At 41.0% G+C, this 24101-nt stretch overlaps 4 protein-coding genes across 6 annotated transcripts; 1 reads left to right on the plus strand and 3 right to left on the minus strand.

The window, feature by feature from the left end:
- Nucleotides 1-2307: 2307 nt before the first annotated feature.
- Nucleotides 2308-10710, minus strand: LOC114350133 (prolactin regulatory element-binding protein-like). The gene is made up of 7 exons (XM_028300789.1): nt 10357-10710; nt 9859-10211; nt 6667-6805; nt 4453-4634; nt 3375-3615; nt 2551-2769; nt 2308-2394 (listed from the first exon to the last, which is right to left on the minus strand). The coding sequence occupies exons 1-7, from the start codon at nt 10489-10491 to the stop codon at nt 2308-2310; spliced, it is 1356 nt and encodes a 451-aa protein (XP_028156590.1). The 5' UTR covers nt 10492-10710.
- Nucleotides 10711-10855: 145 nt separating this feature from the next.
- LOC114350139 (anaphase-promoting complex subunit 13) lies at nt 10856-12704 on the plus strand. 3 transcript variants are annotated; one of them, XM_028300797.1, is made up of 3 exons: nt 10856-10954; nt 11319-11529; nt 12041-12652. In XM_028300797.1, the coding sequence occupies exon 2, from the start codon at nt 11320-11322 to the stop codon at nt 11527-11529; it is 210 nt and encodes a 69-aa protein (XP_028156598.1). In that variant the 5' UTR covers nt 10856-10954; nt 11319; the 3' UTR covers nt 12041-12652. The 3 variants fall into 3 exon arrangements, with proteins under 3 accessions (XP_028156598.1, XP_028156596.1, XP_028156597.1); XM_028300796.1 differs by having other exon boundaries at nt 10929-11093; XM_028300795.1 differs by lacking the exon at nt 11319-11529 and having other exon boundaries at nt 10856-11093; nt 12041-12704.
- Nucleotides 12705-13084: 380 nt separating this feature from the next.
- LOC114350147 (uncharacterized) lies at nt 13085-14703 on the minus strand. The gene is made up of 3 exons (XM_028300812.1): nt 14388-14703; nt 13755-13996; nt 13085-13240 (listed from the first exon to the last, which is right to left on the minus strand). Exons 1-3 carry the CDS (start codon nt 14686-14688, stop codon nt 13085-13087), a joined length of 699 nt encoding a protein of 232 aa, XP_028156613.1. The 5' UTR covers nt 14689-14703.
- Nucleotides 14704-15363: 660 nt separating this feature from the next.
- On the minus strand, nt 15364-23632 carry ncm (pre-mRNA-splicing factor nucampholin). Its single transcript, XM_028300781.1, has 5 exons — nt 22408-23632; nt 20910-21567; nt 20695-20833; nt 20084-20180; nt 15364-17120 (listed from the first exon to the last, which is right to left on the minus strand). Exons 1-5 carry the CDS (start codon nt 23438-23440, stop codon nt 15613-15615), a joined length of 3435 nt encoding a protein of 1144 aa, XP_028156582.1. The 5' UTR covers nt 23441-23632; the 3' UTR covers nt 15364-15612.
- Between the last annotated feature and the right edge of the window lie 469 nt (nt 23633-24101).

The following is a 24101-nucleotide window of genomic DNA, read 5'->3' on the forward strand; positions in this document are numbered from 1 at the left end:
ACTTCACTCCGTTGCAAAGCGGGAGAAAGAGAAAACGGCTTTAATAAGCTGTCAAAATGCGATTCACTCACAGAAACCGTTGAACTATTGTCGTTTAAATACCCAAGCCTTATCTCTCCACTGTCGTCACCAAGGGGGACCGACGACATCATAAAGGTAGCAGGGAAGCGCTGGACGCAGGCCGCTACCAATCGATCAACATGGAAAGCATTGGGGGAGGCCTATGTCACGGTAATAATATCATACAGTATTGTAACTTCATATAAATAGACGAAACGCGAGCTTTCCTTCGAACTTCAAATCTCGGGATGCGCTCGAGATGCAAAAGTCGGGGGTGTCGCGAATGTGCCGAACGGACGTCGGTGGCCTAGTGTTGAAGAAAATGAATAAAGTGATTGAATTTGACTGACTGTCATTTACAGTCAAAAACTAGTTATTAACTGTCAAAAATTGAAATTTTCAGTCTGTTTTGAAATTAATATTATATTGTATTAACCAGCTATTGGCCACGACTTCGCCTGCCTGAAATTAAAGTAAAAGGTCATAATGATTAGTACAGTTTCAAAATTACTTTAGTAGTTTTTTAAAATTAAATCACAAAATAACGGGTCCATATTCGGTTGCATAAAAAATATTGTCATAATTTAAGAGTGCATAAAGTTTTTTGGCATACTCATCATAACGCATAACGTTCATACAGATTAAATCATAAGGCATATTTTTTTTGCCATAACCACTTTTATTATAATAATATTTTAGTATATATTTTTTTTGTATTCTTGTTTTTTTAATAACGATTTCTAGGCATAACATTTATTGGCATCTAAACCAATGCCATAAATATCACCTTTCATAATATACAAAATACCATAATTTCAACAAATATGAAATATAAAAATGTTATACATATAAAATATAAAAAAGCAAAGCTTANGATGCAACCCTACATCAATGCACGTAAAAACAAAACATTTACTTTGAGGCTACGCCTAGTAGTTTTTTTTTTAATCGAAATTAAATGATGCGATTTGGGTATTTTGGTGAAATTACTAAAAAATGTATATAAAAGTAGCCGCCTGGCATGGAACGTGTTATGGGGGCTGAAAATATAGGAAATGACCCATTCTATCCGCCAAATCATTTTGGCACACGATGCGCCAAACACCCTGTATAAACCCATTAAACATTTTTTATTTGAGTCTTATTTTTAATACATAGGTAATTGTAATACGATATAGCACAGAGCGTCACCGCAGCAACAATCACGTCGTCATCCATTGAGGCCGCGAACGAGACTGCGAGGTTTCGCGAGTGTGGAGAGACACATACAGGGTGGAAACGTTAAGTGATCTCACTCGATTATTTCTAAACTATACAAGATATTGAAAAACTGGTAACTGATCCTGAAAGTGCTTCATGAGCTCTTTCAAACGGTACCAATAATAGGGTACAGAATAAACTGGATCTTTCTGAAAATTCAATGTTTCCAGCTTCCATACTAAATGTATGCCAGCCACACAATATTAGAAGTGTAATTTTTTTTTATTTAATAATAAACTCTTAAAATAAACTCGTAAATTGTATTCTTATTTAAAATTATTCACGCAAAACATTGGTTTTAGGCTTTACTTGCTATAATATTGTCAAGAGATGAGTGTCATGACTGTGGTAGTACTAAATGTATGGAAGAAAGAAACATAGAATTTTTGGATAGATCCAGTTTATTATGTAACCTATTATTGATACCATTGGATAGAGCTTGTAAAGCACTTTTAGAATCATTAATCAGTTTTACGATATCATGTGTAGTTTTTAAAATAATGTGACTTTACCAAATGTATGGAAGCTGGAAACATTGAATTTTCGGTTAGATCCAGTTTATTCTGTAACCTATTATTAATACCGTTTGATAGAGCTCATAAAACACTTTCAGGATCAGTAACTAGTTTATTGATATCTTGTATAGTTTAGAAATAATCGAGTGAGATCACTTATCGTTTCCACCCTGTATAAACGCGAAGTGCACGGCGCGAATCGCGGCGTGAATTCACAGCAAGAATCGCGCGCGAGTGTAGAGCGCGCTTAGCACCTAATTTGCGTTTGTGCCCAACTGGGTCAAAAATACTGTTCCCATCTACTTTGTAACTTTGTGTCTTTTGTATTTAAGTACCAGCGGCCACCCGCCTTTTTGCCCCCTTAGGGTTGGAGTTTCGTAAAATCCGTTCTTAGTGGACGCCTATAAGAAACCTACACCCTATAAGAAACCTACCTGCCAGATTATACGAAAACAAAACACGCGCGGCGAGTTTAATCTACAAAGGATTCACGAGCGAGTAGCGAGTGACGTAAGCGCGCGTTGTCATCACCCGTCGCGTCGTTGTATAGAAATATTCGCTATAGAAAGAAGAAAAAATATGCGTGTGGTGCGCTAGATGGCGACACAGGAGCTTCTTGTAGCAGTCAGAGCTGTCGCCAAATTCGTCAATTGACAAGAGAATCAAGTTCGTACCTGTAAACAAAAACGTACAAAAACACGTCTCAACGCCTCACCTGCAGACTGAAGGCGACGTAGATGTCGACGGAGCCGCTGAACATGGTGCCGACGCCGACGAACCGGCCGTCGTCGCGCACGGCGAGCGCCGAGAGCGACTCGGGCGCGCACGCCGCGCGGCGCAGCGAGCCCGAGCGCGTCCACAGCTGCAGCAGGCCCTTCTGCTGCCCGAGCGCGGCGCGGGCTCGCGATGCTGACCGTGCGGTACCCGCGACACTCTTAGGGGAGGGCTTTGTCCTAGCTAGCTTCTTTGCGTGCCAAACGGGGACCCTTTTGTTCAAAAGTGGATGTCTTTGGGTAGAACACGGAAGCCGCTCTTTCCTAGCCCGTAATTTGCAATTATATTGTTCTCAACAGAGTTCAAAACACTGTAATTTGTATCCTTTTTAAATAATTTGTATCCTTTTTAAAAATATTAGTCCTTTTTACCCCCTAGGGGTGGAGTTTCGTAAAATCCGTTATTAGTGGACGTATACACCTTTTAAGTAACTTACCTGCCAAATTTTAAGTTTGTAGATGTTATAGTTTCTGAGATTTCGAGATCAATCAGTGAGCGGTATTTCGTATAATTCAGTAAGGCTGCTTTCACATTAGGGCGTGAGAAGCGCGACAGCGGCGTTTTTATGATGTGAAGGCATGCATCCGCTGTCACATAGTATGAAATTATCCGCAGCGCGTCTGTGGCGCATTTGTCGCGTTGCTAAAGTCGCCTAAATGTTAAAGCACTCTAATTGAAAAACGTACAAAAAATACGTCAGTTGACTAGTGAATCAAGTTCGTACCTGTAACCAAAAACATACAAAAACACGTCTCAACGACTCACCTGCAGACTGAAGGCGACGTAGATGTCGACGGAGCCGCTGAACATGGTGCCGACGCCGACGAACCGGCCGTCGTCGCGCACGGCGAGCGCCGAGAGCGACTCGGGCGCGCACGCCGCGCGGCGCAGCGAGCCCGAGCGCGTCCACAGCTGCAGCAGGCCCTTCTGCTTGCCCGAGCGCGTGAGCGGGTTCGCGATCGTGAACATTCGGTATTCGTTCGGCTTGTCTTCTATTAATCCGAACCTGGGGAAGACGGAACGCGTCTGAGTTTTGTTAATAGGAAAAAATATCCCTACCCTCTTCAATGTTAACCACAATCACCGCAATCGAGAAACTTTTTTTTTTATAATTAATTGTTTCATGATTTTTATTGTCTGTATTTCTGTGATAGGTAATCTGTGTGTTTGTTTTTAATTTTTACGGCGACCCCAGTGCCCCAAAGGTCCTTGCTGAAAATCAGTGTCGTGGCACCTTTAATGTCACGACTAATGCTGAGCCAGGGACCTTTTTGGCACAGGGCACTCTTTATTTTAATTGGGATAAGGTTTATTTTTAGTTCTATATTGTATGTTTGTTTTATTTTGTATTCTGCCTATATTTTGTATTGTGTATTGTGCCAAATAAACAATATTCTATTCTATTCTATTCTAAAAACAATATTATTTCAACAACCATACAGCAAATTAAGCGCGTTGCGTTGCATGTTTAAGTTCAGTTGCGTGCTGGATATAGGACTTTTCTAAGCATGGAACTTTGACCCCCTGGTCTTCACTCAAGAAATTGTTGGGATACATATAATTCACAGGAAGTCACAGCTTTCACGTCTATCTTGCATAGTCCCGTCACTTTTATCATCAACCTACCAGATTTCTTCTTCCACGATGCGTCTCCCAATCCTTCTAGGATGCGCGCCGTGATAAAATCTTATCGATGTTTTGACAAATGACAAACGTATGGGCCTATGGCGTAAAATCGAAAAAATGTCGCGCTAAAAGCTTATCGCAGCGCGCATCCTAGGATTCCTGGACCTGCAGAATCGCTATTCTGTAAAAAAAACAACAAAATATTCGCTAAACTCACCTACACCTCCGGAAGAGGTACTTGGTCCCGTTGGGCGGCGTGCACGTGAGCTGCAGCAGCGGGGCCCTCGGGGCCCCCGGGGCCCCCGCCGCCGGGGCCCCCGTGGCCCACACGTTGGCCAGCCCGTCCTTGGCGATGGACACCAGCGCGGTGTCGCACGGGCTGAAGTCTAAATCGTCCAGCTGACAAATATATGAATAAATATGAATCATAGACAAATTAAAGGTTTACTTATTTATTTGCAAAAAACATTGGGTGCATTTGTCAGAAAAAAGCACTTGGAAGCGTTTGTAAGCAAAATAAAGATGGCTACGGGAGTTTTCGGCGAGGACACGGTTGCTAACTTCAATAGTGACGTGTTTTATTCACTTTTTTAGCAGTGACAGCCCTTTTCACTTTTTTTTATAATGGCTCGCGCGGCTTGCGCATTTGCCAATGTCAAGGTAGGGAAACGGATCAGTAAAAAACGGAATTTCGGAATTTAGGGCTAGGATCAGTATAGGTAGGAACAGGCAGTAGTTATAGGAAAATAGGAAATTGAAATGTAAATATTACTTCAGCAATAAACAATCAAATGTATAAAAACTAAATCTTTATATTATTATTAGATAAATAAATAGTTTTAGCAGTGACAGCCCTTACCGCTTAGCGATCGTCATTTTTTTTCAGCCAGCAAATGCCTCCCTTGACACAAGTTTTTTAAAAGTGTTCCGTGTTTCTACGGGACCCTATAACTAAAGCACCTCTGTCTGTTTATCCGTCACAAGATTGCATTTTATGAACCATATAGGGAATAGAAAGACATTTGAATTTACTTCGTGCAACTACGAGACACCATATAACAACAAATAGGCAATAAAAAAAGTTGAATACCTACCTACATTACAAGAAACGTGTTTTATAAAAGGAATGGAATTAATGTGCGAGTGCGATGATGTAGCGAAAACTAATAAATCGAGTCGTCTCAAGGTCCGATTTTGATGAAAATTAAAACTACCTGCATTATTATTTTAAACAGTTTGCGTGATTTGTTATGGCTGCCAAACTGTTTTATGCTGTGTATACTTTGGAATGTCACTAGCATTCACGAAGCGATAGACGCGTGATATGATATCACGCGGGCGAAATACACTTGTTTTCTATAATATTTCAGTAACAGGTTGATAGCCTTGATACTGCGTCTGACTGTATTTATTATAGTATTTTTACAGAATAATATTGGTTGTTAAAGCCATTTAATTTTGCAGTTGTCTGCGAAATTTAATGCCACTGAGTTATAAGCTATCCTTGGGGGAGGCCTTTGTCCAGCAGTGGACGTCTTTCGGCTGAAACGAAACAATCGAACGAACGAACGACCTATAAGCTTCAGGATTCTTCTATACCAAGTGAAGGCAGAAGTGATCAGGGAATCGCAACGAAATTTATTAAAAGAAAACCATGTAACGCGCGTACACACCACAGAAATGCCACGATAAGATGACGTACGCACATTCAAATAAACCTAGCCTAGGGGATACACGACGCTAAATAATAATGTTACTTGTGGAATAGCAGGCTCGTGCCTCGTAACAACCAGTGCCGGATTAACTCATAAGCAAATTAAGCGATTGCTTAGGGCATCACGTGTTAGGGTCTCCAAAAAGAGCAACAAAGAAATTAAAACTATTTTCCGCGAATCTAAAACCCGCCAAAGTTGTTAGCATTTCAATTTTCAAACAATTCAAAGACATACTAAGTTACTGGCCTTAGGCTGTTTCCACCAGAGATGTGCGAGGATGCGTAGCGAGGGATGTGCTTGTAAAGAACCAATACAATCGCTTCATCTACCGAGGCGAGCTCGTCCTCTTCGTCGCACATCCTGGGTGGAAACGCAGCCTTAATCTGGCACTGGTTACAAACTGTTATGGTCTAAGTTACCTCTTAAATGGGCCTAACTACGGATGACAGCTGTCGAGCATGTGGAGAACATGCGGAGTCCATGAAACACCTACTGTGCGAATTCGACGCGCTAGCTAGAACTAGAATAGGTCTCCTGGGGTCGGCTTATCCGACACCAGAAGAATATAGGTCCTTCTCACCCAAGCACTTGATTCACTATATGGATAGGATCTTTGCGGATGAGGGGGGATAAAGGTATAGGGAAGCACAAAAGATCCCAATGAGTCGACGTGCACTACGCCCATGCGCGGCCCTAAATAAGATAAGATAAGATACCTCTTTAGTGTGTCCCTCCAGCACATAGAGCAGCTCCATCTTGGGGAAGGCCCAGACGCGGACCTTGCCGTCGATGCCGCCCGTGGCCATCAGCTTGCCGTCGTGGCTGATGCGCACCACCCGCTGCAGCGGATCGTCTCTGCAACCCGTACATCAGATATACTTAGGCTTGATTTCCTTTTAGGCTGACATCGGTGACCGACGTCAGCGGCGCGCACGATTACACACTAGTTCTATGTAATCATCTGCCGCTGACGACGGCGTTGCAGTGCGGTGCTTCATATAACATTGTGTTTATTCATACGCTCGACCGATGTACGCGACCGACGTCAGCGTAAGAGGAAATCAAGCCTTAAGGTTCGGCCAAACCAACGCGTGAAAGCCTGCGTGCGCGATTGCGATGGCGATCAGATGTCGTGGTGGTTTGGCCCAAGCTTTACACTACATTGTAGGGCTTGGTTTCCACCAAAGCGAGTGGAATAAGAAGATGAAAGATGAGATGTGTTTGAAAACAACTCCTTCATAGGGACTGGGCGATGTGAAACGTAATGAGACATGTCTGCATATAAAATTAAACGTGAAGCGATATTGCTATGGTGTAGTGCATTAAAAAGGCTGGGCCATATTTGTGCAGTGCTGCGTAAGAGTATGCGCACACCGTTGATTTTTAGTTGGCCGATAGTTGTGCCCGATTTTAAAATGTATGAAGAATCGGCCAAATCAAATCGGCGTAGTGTGCGCACTCCCATAAATGCCCATGCCCGACTAAACTATCGGCCGACGAAAAATCAACGGTGTGCGCCTACTCTAAGGCCCGGTTTCCACCAAGGATTTCTCCACCTTGAGATGTGTCGGGCGGACGAATTTTTCTATAGAATTTGATAACGGCGGCGGCGCGGAGCGCAGAAGAGATGTGGAAATAATGAAATCTGATTTGTTATTCAAAACAATTCTCTGCTCGGCTCCACCTTGGTAGAAACTTGGTAAAAACTTGGGCCTTTAAATCGCACTGCACGGCGCGGCGTGGCATAAGGCGTCAAAATATTCTTGTAGTAATTTAGTATGGCGTGTATCGCATTAGAACAGGAGCCACAGCGCAGTGCGATAGGCGAAGTGACGTGTAGCTAATTGAATTGCAACTTTACGGAAATATGTCCCAATAACGCGATACCCATTTATTTAAACCCTATATTTTTGACCACTGTATACCAAGCCCCGGTTTTAGTTAAACTCTGATAACTTATATTAATTAATTTGTTAATGAAATGAAAAGTGTTTACATATTGCATACTGCCAGATGGAGCCACCCAAATAAACAAAAAACAATTTACATAGAACTTAATGTTGCAAGTAGAAAAACCCAAAGAATGTATGATTTTTTTGGCTTGTTTATAATTTTATAGCATGCATCACATGTTAGTAGCTAAATCTAGATTATAGAGAGCCCATAAATATTGATATTTTCTCTTTTGTATGGCTTGTTAATAAATTCATGAATATGGCAGCAAAAACTCCATACTGTTGCANGTAAGATATACTTAGAGACAGAGTAGGGCCTGGTTTCCACCAAAGCGGAGAGGCATGTGTTTGGATAAACAATCAAACCGAACCGAATCTGAGTGGAGAGGTGATGTGGAAATTACTGATTACTTATTCAAACTTATATCTCTCTTCTCTTCACTTTCGATCTTTGGTGTAAACTGGACCTAACAGCTCCTTCAGTCCTGGTTTCTACCAAGGCGGAGCAGAGCGGAGAAATATTTTGAATAACTAATCAGATTTCATTCAAGTGGAAACCGGGCCTCATAGGGGCTGGGCGATATGAAACGTACCTAATGTGACATGTCTGCATACAAAATAAACATGCAGCGACACTGTCATAGTGTAGTGCATTGTAAAGGATGGGCCACATTTGTGCAGCGCTGCGTTACACTGCATTGCTCGGCGCGGCGTAGTATGCCACGCCAAAATATTCTTGTAGTAATTTAGTATGGCGTGTGTCGCATTAGAACGGGAGCCATAGCGCAGTGCGATAGGCGAAGTGACGTGTAGCTAATTGAATTGCAATCTGAACTTTACGGAAATATGTCCCAATAACGCGATACTCTTGTAATCCCTCAATAAATAAATATCTTTTCCCACTGTATACCAATTCCCAGTTTTAGTCAATCTTTGATAACTTATATTAATTAATTTATTATGGAACAAAGTGTTTACATATTGCATGCTGCCAGATGGTGCCACTCAAAACAAAAACAATTAACATAGAACTTATTGTTTCAAGTAGAAAAAGCCAAAGAATGTATGATTTGTTTGGCTTGTTTATAATTTTATAGCATGCATCACATGACAGTAGCTAAATCTAAATTATAGAGAGCCCATAAATGATATTTTCTCTTTTGTATGGCTTGTTAATAAATTCATGAATATGGCAGCAAAAACTGCACTGTTGCATGTTTGTGAATGCCACTTAGTCATGTATGAAAACAATGATCTTTTTAACACACTTTTTATCAACATATTTTCTGGAAAATTAAATTGCTGAAATTGTAGCAGTTGCTAATTTTCTTATGTTAGCTGAATGGGAGATTGAAAGTTGGGGTTTTCTATAGCAGTTGCTAATTTTCTTATGTTAGCTGAATGGGAGATTGAAAGTTGGGGTTTTCTTCACAAATAGGTATGTTGCTGAATAAGCATTTTTTTAATGTACTGGTAACTAAGGTTCTAGTCAAATTCAAATGTTTTATAATTATCATTCTGTCATATTCAAAGGTATTAGTGTAATGATCTAGGTATGCTAATATAAACATTGTTGAATTGTTTTCAAAACAAAACTAATCACAATAAGAGTGATAATAAACAATAAAAAAGTATCATCATTACTATACATATTATGTATTAATTACCCACATAACTGCTACAACAACAAACATGGAATATAGTGTTGTGACTAAAGATAGCCAAATAAGTGGGTCTTATGCTTAATTTAAACAAAGACCTAGAATGTGCCATATTATTAGTGTAAAGAATAAACCATACCACCTCTTGAAACATTATGGATGAACTTATTGAATATTGAGATTATTTTTATATGTGTTAGGATGTTTTTCAATACATTAAGTTATTTAAAATTTTAAACATATTCACTGCAAAAAGGTCATTCCATAAGTCAAGGTCAATTAAGAAACTTACCCAAAATCTGTTTGCACACTATCACTTGGCCTAATTTCAAACGATATTCTCTTTTCTGTTGTGTTGCTATTGCTATCTTTTTTGGAAATGTTGTCATTTTCTGACACCGTCCGCCGCCTTCTCCGGACAAGACCATTCTCAGCGCGGAAGCTGCCTCTGCGCATCTCAGCCGCGTCCACCATGCGGATGTTGACCTTGTACAGCTGGCAGTGGCTCTCCTGGCCTGCTGTCAGGTACGTCCTGTTCTGTATGCTCCGCACCGCGCAGGTCATCACAACATTAGGGCCTGTTTCATGCCTCATCACCTCCTCGGCCACAAATCTTGTACCATTATGTGACAATTCAAATATCTCCTGCAAGCAACAATTACACAGACTTTAATAAGGCCTCGATATGCTCAAAATTAATTGGTCTTGCTTCAATTTTACCCATTGACACGTAAACTGGTTAGTTTCTTTCCAATACGATTTCTGACAAAACATATCAGTAAATACTCACGAATCCATTGGCGACGCCTGTGTTTGAGGCTCCTCCGCCTCCTGCCACAATCACATGCCGATTTGTTAGCGTTTGAAGAGTATACAGAGGAAAATCGACTCGAGCTAACAACCCGTCACATCTATTACGAGCCATTTCGACTTACAACATCAATTTCACTTATTCTACACACTCAAACTATTATCATAACATTATCTGGGCGCTGAATTATGACACACGAGTCCGTCTACATAAACGAAATAAATGTATTCACTCGTAAAGTGAATAAAACAACAGGAATCGTGAAACAAACTTCGATGAAATTTTCAGACTTCCAACATGACAAAAGTCACATTGACAGTTCTTGGACGTTCAGAAATCTGACGTGTGAACTATTTTAGTAATAAAAATCCTCTAACATCTCAGCTGCTGTGGCGTATGGACGGGGTCCGAAGCCGTAAATTAAAATACGCAGCTGTCACTCAGTTGTTTTCTGTCAGTTCTGTCACTGTCAGTGTCACTGTCACAAAAAATACTGTGCGTTTTGCACGTTGCATTATTTTATAATAGTGCGAATTTTAGTTTAATTTAGTAAATAATCTAAGCTTCAATTAAACAGGTTCGTAGTCAATAATAAAATGAAGATTACAAGATACAAGAAGGTTCAAAAGTATCTCAAATTTTACTACAACAACTTTGGTTTCCACCAGCCTTATCAAGTTCTTATTGATGGCACATTCTGTTTCGCTGCATTCAAAGTGAGTTAGCGTCTATTATAAAAAATTGCCTACATCAAAACATGCAGGAGAATACCTAGTATTGAAAACAGTTGGGTCAGAGAAGCCTGGCTACAATCGTCAATTTATATCACGTCGTAATAATCAGCCCCCGCGGGCTGACGGTCAAAAAGTTCTCTAACAATAAAACCAGCCAATCGGGCATCTAAAAGATATCAAATAGTAAACGCAGTCCTTCCTCTACAGGATGGACAGTAAATACATTCGCATGGGGCGCTTGGCGGACATTGTAGACGAGGAGTGGCGGCTAGAGCAGCTGCCGCACGAAGACATCCAGGTGCCGCTGGAGGAGCTGCCCGACCCCGAGGCCGACAGCGCCGACTCACACCTCACGCTCAAGGAGCAGAGCATGCGCTGGCAGGAGAACTTCCCCGAGCCCGCTCAGAATCAAAACTAGGTATTCTCCTGCATATTATAGTTTAATAAGGGTCTTATTATTATTCTGTCTGATGGCTTCAATGGTGCGAATTTGAAGCACACTGGTTTTGCCAATGTCGAGTATTTAGAGAAACCCGTGGACAGTGGAATTTGAAGGTTGCCTGTAAGACTGGGTTACACCATATTACATTAACTGTAACAAACTTCAAGTGTCTCAATACAAAAACAATCTGCTGATAAAGTAAGGTGGTGCAACTTAGGTTAAGTGTCTAGAGACAATGCATGCTGTTAGTTTTTTTTTAATTTACATTTACCCCTTATCTAGTGTCTTTATTATTTTTTAAGTTATTCCTGTCCCCATTGACCTTCCCAATCAATGGGAGACTGACCTTTTTTCAAAAAATCCCCATTCAGTTCTAAGAATTGAATACCCTGGTTTTTGTGGTCCCTAATTCTCTCTACTTGAATCTCTAATAATGGTATCAAACATATCCATTTATAATTCACTAAAAATTTTGTTCTATTTCCAGGAACAAATAAATATAAGAGACCAACTGCCTAAGTATTTAAACGGACAAGTGAAGTTGCTTACTACGAGATGCATAATAATAGAGACGGAAAAGATTGCCAAGAAGACCCACGGCGCTCTCACCATCCTGAAACAGTTCGGACTCCACGAGTGCGGCCACAAAGAGCCTATCACTGGCTCCAACTGCATTATGAGCATGATCGGAAAGAAAAATGACAAGCATTACATATTGGCGTCCCAAGATAGGGATTTACAGGAGAAATTTAGAACAAGGGCTGGTGTCCCACTGCTGTACCTACACAACAAGTCACCGACATTAGATAAACCATCCAGGGCTAGCTACGATAAAGCAGGACAAACTTTAGAGGCACCGAGTGTATTCATAAGCGAGACTCAAAATGAAACACTGAAAACCATGAAAAAGGCCCTTGGCGTTGAAGAAAAAGTGGAAGAAGTTAAAGTGTCCATAAGAAAGAAAAAACCCCACAACCCCAACCCCTTGTCTTGCAAAAAGAAGAAAAAGAAACCTGGTCTAAGAAACGAAGCCAAGAAACAGGATGGAGTCAGTGAAGGCAAAGTGAGGAAAAGAAAGAAAAAGAAGGTACCTAAGCATTTCAAAGAACAGATTAAGAATGTTGTATGATATTAAATGTTTTTGATAAATACCTACATAGTTTTGTTATTTCTTACCTAAAATCTATTATCCTTTCTTTATTTCTAAAAGTAAAAACAGGTTAGGGGATCTTAGTGGACGAAAGGTAAGGTCCTCACAAACTGATATCTAGTCCCAACTTTACACTTGCTAAGCACTTGGCATTTAAAAATATGTACATCTTACTTAGCAATAATTTACCTATATTTCAAAGTCACACATGAGTCTGCTATTACGGCTCCATGATGCATCGATATTTAAAAGCAACAAGGCTGCAGTCATGTAACTGTAAAGTATACATACAGGTAGGTAGATAGATAGTAAAAGAAATGGTTCATGACGGTACTCAACAAAATATATTTTAGATAGGTATAAACAAGGCAGATATAAGCGTCACTTTGGCTTGAACGGCCACAAGAACTTGAGCCGGTGGGCGCCGAAGGTCAGGATGTGGACCAGCGGCAGGTTGGCGATGTACACGGTGTGGAAGTGGCTGATGATGTCGTAGCACTCGTCTGGCTCAAACACTTCCTGCCCGTCTGGCGAGTCCTGGAATATAACACGTGTATAGATAGGTAGATAGATAATAAAGAAAATAAAAATACTAGAATAACACTATTGTACACCACGCAAGACAAGAAAAGAAATATATACAAAAGATACAGCACTATTTAGGCGGTCTTATCGCTATAAAGCGATCTCTTCCAGACAGCCTACTACTAAAGTTAATTCATAGGAAAATATAATCTTTCCCAAGCCATATGGACCTGACTCAGTAGAAGTAATAACCCCTTTGCACTGCCTATTATCAGTTTTAAGAATTTGTCATCATAACATTATTTTGTATTAACCCAGGGCAAAATGATTTTCAATCTACTCACAACCCGATCAAGTTAACTGCGCACCTCGCTGGAGCGCGACTCGCCCTCACACACACGTGCTCACACTTCCCCGCGTTCGCCTCGTCCGAACCAGACGTGACGTCACGGCTGCCAGATGCGCAGTTAACTCCACCGGATTGTTGTACCTTATTTATCATTTGAAACAGACCCTAGATAATCACCTCAATCGTATGCCGTATCATGATCTCCTTGAAGTAAAACCAGACGGAGGCCGGCGCCTGCCAGTAGTACCACTTGAAGTAAAGGTGCGTGTGGAGATACAGCGTAATGAGTACGGCCAGCTTGAAGGCGCTGAAGTCGCGGCGCGCAGCGTACTCGATCGTTTCAGAAAGGAACCCGATAAGGAACGACTTCTCGGACATGTTGAAGTTCTGCGTCACCTTCTTTTCGACTAAGAAGTAGGCTGAGAAGACGAAATCCTGTGTTAAAACAAACCTAGAATATGAATTTGTTACGACCCGGTTTACACCAAGTGAAGCCTGGTTATTAAAAACTTCTCCGGTCTGCTCCACCCTGGTGAAACTGGGCCTTTTGTTTGTCGTTTATAGGTCAAAAAAATAACTAAGTAAGTAACTGCTTATATTTCTATCGCGTGTGTTGTAACACCTGAGGTCACCACAGTCCACAACCCTGGGTTAGGTATAGTCTTCTTCTCGATGAACTACTTACAACTACATGGTATGGTGTACAGGCAGCAGGCACTTGGATAATTTGAGATCAGATTATAGGCTTTTGTATCATCAGTTTTTGACCAAACCCACAGAACTGTTAAATGGACAAGAGCTAAAACTCACCCAGAAACCGCCTCAACCCATTCTCCTTATCAGAATCAGCAGCCGCAATCATCTCGATGGCTTTTTCCTGGTTCATAATAGTCCCGATCAGCAGGCGAGGCCGCGCCTCCCGCCCGGGCCTTCTAAACGGAGGCGCGTCGTTCTCCCGCAAGGAGTTTAGGTAAGATGGCGCTGACAGCTGCACCTTTAGCTTCGTCTCGTCACTCTTCAGAGGGACGATGGGCGCGGAAGCCGCCTTTATTTGAACGGGATCCATTTTACTGGATTCCGTGCTGGTTTTAGAATCTAGTGTTGGCTCCATTTTGGTACTTATAATGTACGTTTTATACAATACTAATAATATTTAAAACACAAATAATGGGAAATATTTTGGTATAATTTTGCAATCCTCAATGACAAATGTAATCAAATTGACATTATAACAGAACAAACAAGAGGCAAGAGACAGGAGTTTATTAATTAAAACTATTTGGATGAATTTATCATTTTCGTTTCTGGTTTATTCATAGAGGAATTAACGACAATTTTATTCCTCTATGGGTTTATTTTATTAAATTATAAAAAAAATACTAAAATTATTCATTAGATAACTACTATCAGGGGGTTGTATAAAATTAGAAACATTGAAGCAAGTGGTTTTGAATCATTCATTACATTTATTCAATAAATCCTTAACTAGAAATGAATCAATATTTACACACAGTTTACAAAGCATATTCAAGTAAGCCTAGGCGCAGACCACAGTCTTTTAGTTGGCCAATAGTTGAATCAATTTCCAATTTGTATGAAGAATCGCCCGATAATCGGTGTAGTGTTCGCACTTCCATACATGTTCATACTGATCAACAGCCCGACCTAACTATCCGCCAACTAAAATCGGTGGTCTGCGCCTAGGCTAAAACAAAGTTGTGTAGTGATTTGTTCACATACCGCTCTAGGTATTAGTGAAAAATATGTATTTATAGCTCTGCGATAAAAAACGTGTCGTTAATTTTGTTGACACTGTGATGATGTACTTAGGCCCATTCCATGGCGCCTACGCACGTCCCAAAGCCTACCACAACTTCGGAATAACATAATATGGGCTGGTACTGAGAGGAAGTGGCGGAAGAAACTCAGTCACCACAGTAGTGGATAGTACTTTAACGTTATTTTTATTTTATTTTTATTAACGTAATTTTTACCGCAGGGCTTATAAACCACAAGTATTTTGTACAAAGTTCAGTTACTTGGCCCAGTAACGACTGCCAAGCTCCCTTTGTATGCTAGCTCTTCTTCTTATATCCCATCCATCTGCCAACTCTTTATCGCTATCCTCCGGGCGAACCTTGCTCTTGCCTTTTTTCCTACTAACAGATTCTTCTTCACTTGATGAATCGTCGCTGCTTGAAGAATCATCCTCACTTGAACTAGATTCTACTTTCTTCTTGTGTTTCTTTTTACTTTTTGATTCTTTCTTTCGGCTATCTTTCTTTTTCTTAGTTTTCTCCTCGTCACTGTCAGCTTGCTTTCGCTTTTTATGTCTCTTTTCTCCAGAATCGTCACTCGACCTGTCATCTTCTGACTTTATTTTTTCATTTTTATCTCTGGACTGCTCTTCGTAACCAGAATCTTTCTTATTTCTCCTATCTTTTTTATATTCGAGACTTTCGTCATCATGTCGACTTTCATAGTATCTTCGTCCTACGTTTTTATCATCGTATTCTTCGCGTTCTAGATCTCTGTCACGTCTTTTATCCTTCCTACTTTCTCGGCTTCTGTCGCTTTCATCAACTTCCCTACGATCATTATCTCTGTCACGCTTCCTGTCACTCGCATCATCACGGTCCCTATCATGACGCATTTCTCCACTATCTTCTCTATACTTTCTACTACTGTCTTCATCACGATCATGATTTTTACGGCGGTCTGTGTCCTTGTCACGTCGCCTATCGCTTCCATCTTCTCGATTCCTTTTACTATTCACATCTTCGCGCTCGACAATTTGCCTGCGGTCAGAGTCTTTATCGCGTCTCCTGTCGCTTGCGTTCTCGCGATTTCTTTTAACTTCTTCGTCACGATCATAATTTTTGTCGCGTCGCCTGTCATTTTCATCCTCTCGATTTTTTCTACTACTTTCCTCACTACGCTCATCTCTCTGTCTACGGTCAGAGTCTCTATCACGTGTTCTGTCATCCCGATTTCCTCGGCTCACTTCTTCATCAGAATTTTGTCTACGTTCAGTATCTTTGTCACGTCGTCTGTCACTGGCATCATCACGGCTTCTCCTAGCGTATTCTTCATCACTTTGTCTCCGGTCTGAGTCCCTGTCACGCTTTCTGTCACCATCTTCACGATTTCTACTTCTAGCTTCTTCATCGCGCTCATCATTTTGCCTGCGATTCGAATCGCGTCTATTGTCGTCGCGATTCCTCCTATTATCATAGCTATCGTGACCATTTCTTTCGTCTGGCTTTCTCCTGTCATCGTTTCTACGATCATTCCTGCTTCTGTCGTCTTCCCTCCGCCTCGGCACGTCCCGCGGTTTGAGGAAGTTGTCGCTGTCTCGTTCATTTCTCTCGGGCCTGCTTTCAGTGCGGCGCGCGTCTTTGCCGTAGGTGTCATAAAACCCGTCGTGGCCCCACCGTTCGGTATCGTTTTTCTTAGGCTCCGAATCTTCATCTGTTTTGGATGATTTTCCTTTGTTCTTGTCTTTTTTCTTTTTCCTTTGCTTGTTTCCCTCATCTTCTGATTCTGTAAATGTGTAAATACTTTGGTTATTAATTTGCCAGCTTTTTAGCTAATATAATTGAAAGTAAACTTGCTTGTAAAATTTATTTGTACAAAGATAAGACACACATAAAAGTGCACATATGTACTTAAGGTACAAGCCTACCCTGGAAAAAATTCCAGGGTAGGTAATTGCCCTAGATCAGGGTTTCCCAATTTTTTTTGCCAAGGAACCCTAATTGATTATACTTTTCCTAGCGGAACCCCCGTACTACTCCGCCCGCACGCCCTGCCCCTCCCTTGTGCGTAAACAAGTAGGTGCGAGCGAACAACGTCGGTCACGAAACGTGGGATAATATTTTTTACGGAACCCTTGCGGCCTTTCCACGGAACCCCAGGGTTCCGCGGACCACCATTCGGGAACCGCTGGTCTAGATACGTCAATGGGCTCAACAGTAAATGGTCCACGTACCACTTGAACTGGAGTCACTGGACGAGTCGGAGCTGGAGCTGCTGGAGCTAGACGACTCGCTGTCCACGTTGATCTCCGTCACGGCGGCTGGGACGTTCTGGAGGGAAATACGAAATTACATTGAGATTTAATAATGAATGAGGAATCACTAAAGTCTGTTCGCCGAGAGTTGATAAATATTATGAAATGTCTTGCAATAGCGACTGTCGCTTAATTATCGCATTCTGTATGGCGGGCGTCGTTTGTCATAACGCGCACTGAGTACCATGGTACGAGCCACGCAGCTGTCGTCAAGCGCCCCGGCCGGCGGGCCGCAATGTGAAACGGAATAGATTTGTTTTACATAAGACCGAAATGAATGGTATGACAGTGGGTAGGGCTTTGCCCAACATTGGGATACACTATAAGCCACTTGATAATAATGAAATACTTTTTATCCAACACATGGACGCCACGTGTTTGATCCGTATCCCTAACCGGAATAATTCCCGTAAATTTAAAAGAGATAATAATGATAATCTACCAACTTTTTCATTATATCGACAAAAATAATTAGCGGGCCGCAATTTATAATGAGTTTAGAACCTCTGATATTTAATTTTTTTTATCAACTCTCGGCGAACAGACTTTAGTATCGTGTTAGACATCGTATGATTTTGGTACCACGCGGAGTTATGTATGTGCTTATAAGTATGCAGCTTTGTTTATGTGACTACCACGGCCGCAATGTATCTGTACAAGCTTACGCACAGAGCGCCGCGCGTCTAGATGACTTGAAGTATATTTTAGAATGTTTGGAATTAAATATGTAGACGTAAGGTATTTTTATTTATTTATTTGATTTTATTTACATACCTTTGGCATTTGTTTCAAGTGTTCACGCAATTCATCCGTCAGTCCTCCCAAACCAATAGATGTGAAGAAGTTGATAGAGAATCTTGTGTTCTTTGGGTTGTCTCTTGGGAATATACCCAAAAATGCTTCTTGGAGTGTTCTGAAATAGAAAAACAAAAGCCATTAACATTACAAACTTTAAATAAGATTAAGCACGAAACGAGAAGCAGAACTCACGGGTCTTTGAGGCGGTCATTCAGTTTCTTCAAGCCCATGTACTCTGCCAATTCTTGGAACAAAATTTTGATGTAAATACGGCTGGAACTCGTCGTATCTTCTTCATTCAACTTGACACACTCAAGGACTTCCCAACTTATTGAATCAGTGAAGAGAAGATGGGCAAAAAACTTGCTAACATTCCTCAGTCTGTTTGTGTCCAGTCTGTGAGCTGTGCCATACGAATCTTTAAAGATTTCCTCAAACGGGCCAATGTATATTCGGTTGATATTGCAAAACCTCTGCGCTAGAAGCCCATAAAACTTTTCATAAGTACGTTGCTCGGCACAGCAATCTAAAAACATGTGACACAGTTCAACCTCTTGGCCAGGTTTCAGCTGCATTTTCATGAGTTTGTGAGCACATTCCTCGAAGTCCAAACTGGAGTTGATAGTGAGGTATATTGTTCTCCGCAGTGCGACGAGATTGGTCTCCGTATTGTCTATGATGGTGACGGGCTTCTGTTCGTCCTCGGCCTCGTCCTCGTCAGAGTCCTCGCTGCCGCTCTCTCCGGAGCCATCCTCCTCACCCGACTCAGCGTCCGAGCCAAGAATCTCCTTGCTCAGTGTTTTGTATTTCTGCTCATTTTCTTCATACTTCTCATCAAATTTGAAGACATCTGAAATTGTTTAATACTATGCATTAGTGGAAGTAAAAGTAGAGAAATATTTTTTTTGTATTGTGCGTAACACTTAATCAAAGTAAATAAAATTATTATGTCAGTATCAGAATAACAATATGAATATCTAGTTATTTATTAACACTAGAGTACACGCGCGGACTACTATAGTAGACCAGGGTAACATTTTACGCTATAACTTTTTGAAAACTTGCGCCAGAGAGCTGTCATTCCAGGAAAGCCTCGTTTACTAAATTTGTCAGTAAGCCAGTAAAACTTGGGTCGCTAGAGTCTGCGCACTTTTCTAAAATTGGCCGTCAAAACTGCGGGTCTACTCAAAAGCCCGAAATCACTCGACAAAAAAATTATGAAAGACTTGCAACAAACGGATTTACACCGTGTACCAGGCAGTAGAAAGTCATAAATACTATGACAGATAAAAAACTAATCATATTTTTTCAGTCAATTTTTTTTTTGTTAACATTGGTCTCAGAGTGCAATTTTGGTCCAAAAAATTTACAACTTTTAAATCTGTTTATAATGTTTGATCCCAAATAGTTATATAAAGAAACTTTGTTAACAAAATAACTATAATAAACACTTTTATCATTTACATAATAATTATATTCATAAATTGCTTACAAACTGATTTACAGTGATTTTAAATTGGCTTACCAGAGTAGGCCGCGCGTGTATTCGTGTAAAAAAAGGGGCGCGTGTACTGCAGTGTTAANACCGGGTAATTAACCATACGTCAATGGGCTCAACAGTAAATGCTCCACGTACCACTTGAGCTGGAGTCACTGGACGAGTCGGAGCTGGAGCTGCTGGAGCTGGACGACTCGCTGTCCACATTGATCTCCGTCACAGCGGCTGGAACGTTCTAGAGGGAAATACGAAATTACATTGAGGTTGAATTATGAAGGAATCACTAGTATCATGTTAGATATCGTGCGTGTGCTTGAAAGGCTAAGAACTCCACGGCGCGATTTGCACCAGCGCCCGCGGCGATTGCGGGCGATGATCGGCGGCTGCGGCGATTGCGGGCGATGATCGGCGGCTGCGTAACCGCGCAAATAACCGGTCCCGTGAGTTTTGAAATAAAACCGTAATTCCACAGCCGCCGTGGTCGACTAAGTAAACACAGTCACGAAGTCACTGTCTGTACAAGCTTACGCACACAACGGCGCGCGTCTAGATGAGTTGAAGTATGTGTAAATGTGTTTAGAATGATAATAGATGGAAGGTATTTTTTTGTGGTAAATATTAGGATGCACATCATCTACTCTACATATTTCATTTTCAAGGTAACTTTAACAACAATGCAGCACAATGTAAAACTGTGGTAGCATTTAAATGCATGTAGATTTTAGTCCTTTATAACATTATGTACATACCTTTGGCATTTGTTTCAAGTGTTCACGCAATTCATCCGTCAGTCCTCCCAAACCAATAGATGTGAAGAAGTTGATAGAGAATCTTGTGTTCTTTGGGTTGTCTCTTGGGAATATACCCAAAAATGCTTCTTGGAGTGTCCTAAAAAGAAAAACAAAAGCCATTAACATTACAAACTTTAAATAAGATTAAACACGAAACGAGAAGCAGAACTCACGGGTCTTTGAGGCGGTCGTTCAGTTTCTTCAAGCCCATGTACTCTGCCAATTCTTGGAACAAAATTTTGATGTAAATACGGCTGGAACTCGTCGTATCTTCTTCATTCAACTTGACACACTCGAGGACTTCCCAACTTATTGAATCAGTAAAGAGAAGATGGGCAAAAAACTTGCTAACGTTCCTCAGTCTGTTCGTGTCCAGTCTGTGAGCTGTGCCATATGAATCTTTAAAGATTTCCTCAAACGGGCCAATGTATATTCGGTTGATATTGCAAAACCTCTGCGCTAGCAGGCCATAAAACTTTTCATAGGTACGTTGCTCGGCACAGCAATCTAAGAACATGTGACACAGTTCTACCTCTTGGCCAGGTTTTAGCTGCATTTTCATGAGTTTGTGAGCACATTCCTCGAAGTCCAAACTGGAGTTGATGGTAAGGTATATTGTTCTCCGCAGGGCGACGAGATTGGTCTCCGTATTGTCTATGATGGTGACTGGCTTCTGTTCGTCCTCGGCCTCGTCCTCTTCGGAGTCCTCGCTGCCGCTCTCCCCGGAGCCATCCTCCTCTCCCGACTCAGCGTCCGAGCCAAGAATCTCCTTGCTCAGTGTTTTGTATTTTTGCTCATTTTCTTCATACTTCTCATCAAATTTGAAGACATCTGAAATTGTTTAATACTATGCATTAGTGGAAGTAAAAGTAGAGAAATATTTTTTTTGTATTGTGCGTAACACTTAATCAAAGTAAATAAAATTATTATGTCAGTATCAGAATAACAATATGAATATCTAGTTATTTATTAACACTAGAGTACACGCGCGGACTACTATAGTAGACCAGGGTAACATTTTACGCTATAACTTTTTGAAAACTTGCGCCAGAGAGCTGTCATTCCAGGAAAGCCTCGTTTACTAAATTTGTCAGTAAGCCAGTAAAACTTGGGTCGCTAGAGTCTGCGCACTTTTCTAAAATTGGCCGTCAAAACTGCGGGTCTACTCAAAAGCCCGAAATCACTCGACAAAAAAATTATGAAAGACTTGCAACAAACGGATTTACACCGTGTACCAGGCAGTAGAAAGTCATAAATACTATGACAGATAAAAAACTAATCATATTTTTTCAGTCAATTTTTTTTTTGTTAACATTGGTCTCAGAGTGCAATTTTGGTCCAAAAAATTTACAACTTTTAAATCTGTTTATAATGTTTGATCCCAAATAGTTATATAAAGAAACTTTGTTAACAAAATAACTATAATAAACACTTTTATCATTTACATAATAATTATATTCATAAATTGCTTACAAACTGATTTACAGTGATTTTAAATTGGCTTACCAGAGTAGGCCGCGCGTGTATTCGTGTAAAAAAAGGGGCGCGTGTACTGCAGTGTTAACATTGAACCATTCCAATGATAAAAACAACATGCTAATCTGAATCAGAAATTACAAATTGATGTCTAAAATACTAACAAACAATTAATTATTATCAATATCAACTTACTCAAAATATCTTGCGAATCTGTGGCATCGTCCAACATCAGCAGATGGGTGAACTGCTCCTCCTCCGGCACCAGCTCCAACTCCTCGATCAGCGCCGGGTGGTCCTTGAAGCCGTCCTTCCACACTTGGAACATCACCTCGATCATGTACTGCACTCTCTTGTCCAGCTGACCCTCGTGCAGAATATTCCTCAACATCTCAAATATCGCATTCACACCTTTAGATGATACCTCCGTCAATTTCTGACCGCATTCCTTCAGAAAGGCTATCGCCACTTCCACAGAATCATCGGTCGGAGATTCCACTAACAGAGTCAACAATTCTAAAGCTAGGATTTCGTGAGCCACCCTCTGGTTAACTAAATGAGCAATAAATGAAGCTGAAGAAATGCATATTGGTTTGTCATTCCGCTTGAAACCTCTTTTGAACTGTATAACCAACCTCTTCAATAACAACTCCCCAATATTTGGGAATCGCGAGTTTACTGCGGCTACTAGAGCAGCATATACGTTCGTAAACGTAGGGGATGCGGCCTGTGCCTGGATTACAGAACGACACAGCAAACCTCTCCCGCGAACAATATTTTCTTTCAATAGTTCCTTTATTATGATGCCGATGTTTCCGACGTTGATTTTGTTGATGTGCCCATGTATGGACTTCTTTAGAGCCTCCCAGGCAAGGCGCTGATACGCAATAGATGACTTGTCAGTGATCTGTGCCTGCATCATTCGCAGCCGCGCTGGCGGGATGTAAGCGCCTCCGGTCCTTGTGTTGAGCATGTCGGTCTCCTTCGCCTTCCTCTCGGGGATGGCTGGTTTAGATTCCGAATCCTTTGAATCATTGGCAGTCTTTTCCTGTTTCATGGGCACTTCGGGCGACCGAGATTTAGAATTTTTTCGCTTACGTCTGGATTCTTTATCGCGATGCCGAGCGGGGGATCTGGATTTAGACCTCCTTTTATGTTTTCTGTCCTTGTGATAGTCATCATCGTCTTGTTTATCCTTTTTACGCTTGGCATCTCTGCTGGATTCCATTTCGACGGCCTATAGGTTACTTCGAACCAAACCAAACTGAATATATAAAACACTAAACTTTCTAGAGTTTTAAACTATTAATGCCTATTTAGAATAATTATATTATTTCATTTAACACCATGAAAACTTTGATAAAATCGCACACGCAAAATAACTCACACACACGAACTGTGCGCACGAAATTGACATCACTTTGACATGTTTGCGTTGCCCCAAAGAAAATACCACAGAGTCCACAGAGCACGTGAAAATACCACAGAAAATACCACAGAATATTTTTTTTTTATTTTTTTTTTTTAAATAAGCTCTCTGCTCTGGTCATATAAGAGTCGCCATGACCATAACAAATTTATTTAAAGGACTGACTAGAGTAATATGTAATATTTAACGGTGTAGTGCATGCAGTCCAACCAAGCATCGAACTAGTACGGTACCTATACGGGAATGCAGGATCTTTCGCCGGATGATTCATCTGCGCACGCCCACCAATATGTCCGGTAACGACTGAAGTAAAATCCGCATTCATCTGTATTGTTTTAAGTAAGGGACCACAACTTAGAGAACTAAATGTACCACAACTAGTCATTACATTACTATTTATTGCATTTATTTTATAACAACAACAGTCACCCACTTCTATACAGGGTGTTAGGTAAATGGG

Source organism: Ostrinia furnacalis, unplaced genomic scaffold (genome assembly GCF_004193835.3).
Source record: "Ostrinia furnacalis isolate ACB-3 unplaced genomic scaffold, ASM419383v2 OfSCF0786, whole genome shotgun sequence".
Taxonomy (NCBI): Eukaryota; Metazoa; Arthropoda; class Insecta; order Lepidoptera; family Crambidae; genus Ostrinia; species Ostrinia furnacalis.

Coding starts and splice junctions, on each gene's coding strand:
- LOC114350139 (XM_028300795.1), top strand. CDS start 10,974: ATGAAGATTACAAGATACAAGAAGGTTCAAAAGTATCTCAAATTTTAC. Junction 11,094..12,040: donor TCTGTTTCGCTGCATTCAAA/GTGAGTTAGCGT, acceptor TTCTATTTCCAG/GAACAAATAAATATAAGAGA.
- ncm (XM_028300781.1), bottom strand. CDS start 23,440: ATGGAATCCAGCAGAGATGCCAAGCGTAAAAAGGATAAACAAGACGAT. Junction 20,834..20,909: donor AACGACCGCCTCAAAGACCC/GTGAGTTCTGCT, acceptor TTTTCTTTTTAG/GACACTCCAAGAAGCATTTT. Junction 17,121..20,083: donor CAGTGACTCCAGCTCAAGTG/GTACGTGGAGCA, acceptor ACACATTTACAG/AATCAGAAGATGAGGGAAAC.
- LOC114350147 (XM_028300812.1), bottom strand. CDS start 14,688: ATGGAGCCAACACTAGATTCTAAAACCAGCACGGAATCCAGTAAAATG. Junction 13,997..14,387: donor TGGGTTGAGGCGGTTTCTGG/GTGAGTTTTAGC, acceptor TCGTCTTCTCAG/CCTACTTCTTAGTCGAAAAG. Junction 13,241..13,754: donor TGATACGGCATACGATTGAG/GTGATTATCTAG, acceptor GTTATATTCCAG/GACTCGCCAGACGGGCAGGA.
- LOC114350133 (XM_028300789.1), bottom strand. CDS start 10,491: ATGGCTCGTAATAGATGTGACGGGTTGTTAGCTCGAGTCGATTTTCCT. Junction 10,212..10,356: donor CAGGCGTCGCCAATGGATTC/GTGAGTATTTAC, acceptor TGTTGCTTGCAG/GAGATATTTGAATTGTCACA. Junction 2,770..3,374: donor ACGTCGCCTTCAGTCTGCAG/GTGAGTCGTTGA, acceptor CCCTCCCCTAAG/AGTGTCGCGGGTACCGCACG.